General features: G+C 42.6%; 1 protein-coding gene across 1 annotated transcript; it reads right to left on the bottom strand.

The window, feature by feature from the left end:
* Positions 1–873: 873 nt before the first annotated feature.
* Positions 874–3,244, bottom strand: BHLHE22 (basic helix-loop-helix family member e22). Its single transcript, XM_066578998.1, has one exon. The coding sequence runs from the start codon at positions 2,654–2,656 to the stop codon at positions 1,799–1,801; it is 858 nt and encodes a 285-aa protein (XP_066435095.1). The 5' UTR covers positions 2,657–3,244; the 3' UTR covers positions 874–1,798.
* Positions 3,245–3,459: the final 215 nt, after the last annotated feature.

A 3,459-nucleotide genomic window follows, 5' to 3' on the forward strand; every position in this document is an offset into this window, starting at 1 on the left:
ATATCATATATTCGTCAGTGCAAGACAAAACACATTGTGATATCAAAGGAGTTGTGCAAACTCATTCTGCGAAAACACAAACTGCAACTCAAAAATTATCTATCTATCTATACATCTAATCGTCTACCTATCATGTTCAATGTCATTATGTCTCAAATAATGCACTTAAAAGTATCAGAGGCATTCAGAAATAATCGGAAGGTGTAATAAACGTATCTCCTTCCGTATATAATGAACTACGTACATAAAATAATTACATGGAAATAAATGCTTGACCCAAAAAAGAAAAATTATACTAAAGCCAGAATGACAAATAAATAACAAATTTTAATAAAAAATTATAATAATTACTGTATTAACTAATATAAAAGCTTCTGCTAAATATTTTTTTCACAGCTTTAAATTAGGAATTTAATTATTTATACTAACACCATTGAATTTCTCTAGAATTTTCATCTAGAAGGTTGCTGGGACACAGATGCGCAGACATAATGATAATATATGTGCTCGATAATCTGATTGACCTATTTAATGGGCAGCATTATTTTACACATCCTTGCCATATGATCATTCATTCTATCATGACAAACAGAGTCCTGTCAGGAATCCCAGACACTAGGACAAAGTCCCTTTATCTATAATACCAATAACTGAATTATTAATGCGAATGTATCCATTAAACTAGATTCCCATACAAACTGTACAAATGACGCACATAAATAACTAATAATTTATGTATATTATTGCCCAAAACTAAATTTACAAGTCTTCAGAAGCAGGAAGTAATAACAGGTCAACTATGTCATCAATGCAATGATTAAGTTAATGAAGACTACACATCCTTGCATTTTTTGGACTGAGGCCATTTATTAAAGCTCAGTTTAAATACAATTATGTAGCAACTTTAAATCAAAATGACCTTTTATTTCATTGAGCTCAGAGACATTGAGATTCTCATATACGTTCTTGTCTATTAAGCTTTGAAACACTTGGCACAAAGTATATACAATAAATTAATTCATCAAAATGTAAAATGAAAATAAAAAAAGGAAAATTCATGTCACTTTCTTCCACCTGTAACACAAGATAAAGAAACAAATATTGAAATGTAACACATGAAGGAACCACTTTCCTCACACAACATTCCATATGGAGTAACAAGGTGCACAGAATTGTGTAAAAAACCCTAAACTTTCACTCCCAACAGGTATTACTATTATTTCTTGCAAGCCATTGACATCCTCAACAAAACCTGGTGCGATGTCCCACAAAGTTCAGACACAATAAAAAACACAAATGATTTCTATTCTTGCAGTGTTAAGAAGTCTTTGTAATTAAATAAGTCTATATTTCAAGTGTTTTCCTGGCTCAGAATCATTAAATTCAAGTGCCTTTTTTTTTTTAGTTTAGTCTTAAATGAATATGATCTCTTATAATATCGATATTATTGTTATTAATCACTATTAAGAGTTCATCAGAATGAGCAGCGTTTTTTGGGGACATGATGCAATCATTCCACACAGACTGAAGTACCTAGAACAAGAAGTGCATTAGATGCCATTAAAACTTCGCTGAGGTTTGGTTAAACTCGTTCTTGTCCATCATCAGTGGTGAAATAAACTCAAATTGAAGAATAACCAATGCAAAAAAAACAGGACTGGCATAGGAGATCGCAATGGAGAAGCCTCCGAAGTTCTTCTCAGTGGAGTTGTCCCTGGTCTAGGTGGCACCAATTTCTGGGCACCAGGTGGTATCAGCTCAGCTACTACTAAAGTGGTTAGACTTTTTAAACTTGCTGTTAAGGCTTATCAGTACACTGTTTGCAGAGACTGGACGACACGCTGTTGAATAGGGCACATTTATCCGGGCAGGAGCTGGCCACGGTGCTGAACGGGTAGCCTGCGCTGGCCGCCGCCGCTTGTTCATAGGCTCCAAGTGCAGGGTGCAGCGCAACGGCAGCGGCGGCTGCAGCAGGGTTGGGGATGGAAGCAGCAGAGAGAGCCTGGCCTTGGTTGAGATAAGCCACCAGTCTTCTCATTTCTTCCAGCGCCTGGGCTTGCATGAGGATGTAGTTCTTGGCCAGGAGCAGGGTGGCTATCTTGGAGAGTTTCCTGACTGAAGGACTATGGGCATAAGGGATGACAGATCGCAGCTCGTCCAGGGCATCGTTCAGATCGTGCATGCGTCTCCTCTCCCGAGCGTTGATGTTGAGCCGCAGGGCTTTCTGCTCTTTAGACTTCTTCCCTCCGCCAGGTCCACAGGGCGCATCCGACTTCATCCCAGGCTGAGAGGATCTATGATCTCCCGGCCTGAGCACCAGCTCACAGCGACCGTCACTGTCATCGTCGGGGCTCTGGTCCTCGCCTCCGCTGCTCTCCGCCACGGATACCCCCCTGCCTGCGCCTTCTGCACCGTACTTGGCGCACATGCTGGCAGCCGCGAGCGCTAAAGGGTCTCCCACTACCCCTGATGGCAGCGCTGAGGTCTGGTGGTGGCGCAGGAGGTCTGCCGGGTCCGGGCTGTCATAGCAGTGGAGTGGTGAGCGATCTCCCGACTGGGACAAGTCCAGACCCTGGGGTGAGCGGAAGGCAGACTCCATCCTCTTAGCGCTGAGACTCTTGTGGAACAACTCTTCTTCTGCCAGCGCCCTCTCCATGTCCCTGGTCTGGGGAACTTCTCCTTCCTCCAGCAGCTTTTTTTCCTTTCCTCCTGAAGGGGTGTTTGCTGTGCTCCTCACTGGTGATGATAATAATAAAGTCTCAGTGGTTCCTTGCTCCTCAGCTCCAGCCTGGTGTCATCTGCTCAGACATTCTCAGCTCCTGCACCGTTTATCTTGCTTGGATTCACCTTCAAGAGATTTCTGGAGCCATCAAGCATCAGCAGCAGCCTCAGACGGGGGAGTCTTTACATCATTATCTCTGAGTAGGTTATTATGGAGAAGACTCGCCTGTTGGGACACAGCTTTCTACCCAATCAGGTTAACGTTTTAATTAATAGGATTAAAACGGTAACAAACAATCCCAGGCGCTAGCTGGCCCTCAGTCTTGTGTGCCTGCACTGAAGACAGCAGCAGCAGCAGCATCTAGAGCTTTATAAAAGGAGCCTGCTCCATTATTCTCTGTGCCATCTGTATACACAGCTCAACGCATATGTTTGCAAGACGCTGTGTCCTGTTAGGAACCCAACAACTGCCTTTAGCTTGACATGTGTGGCGACTTTCACTCATCAATGAGCACAGTAAAAGCCCCACTTAGATAGAAGGAGGAGGATGCTCCTTCTACAAATTACAAAAGTGCACTGCACATTTCCTCCAAGACTTTCACAGCAAGAATTGGAAGTGTCAGAGCCTCCACAGCACAGGTTATATAGAGGCTGCTCCCTCTATGTCTACTTTATGCGGTGTATATCTTCATCTCAGCTCCTCTGGAGTCTATCACACAAACTACTTATTCCTCTTTT

This window comes from Eleutherodactylus coqui, chromosome 9 (genome assembly GCF_035609145.1).
Source record: "Eleutherodactylus coqui strain aEleCoq1 chromosome 9, aEleCoq1.hap1, whole genome shotgun sequence".
Taxonomy (NCBI): Eukaryota; Metazoa; Chordata; class Amphibia; order Anura; family Eleutherodactylidae; genus Eleutherodactylus; species Eleutherodactylus coqui.

What these genes read in the sequence shown, in the direction of transcription:
- BHLHE22 (XM_066578998.1), bottom strand. Translation starts at nt 2,656, where the DNA reads ATGGAGAGGGCGCTGGCAGAAGAAGAGTTGTTCCACAAGAGTCTCAGC.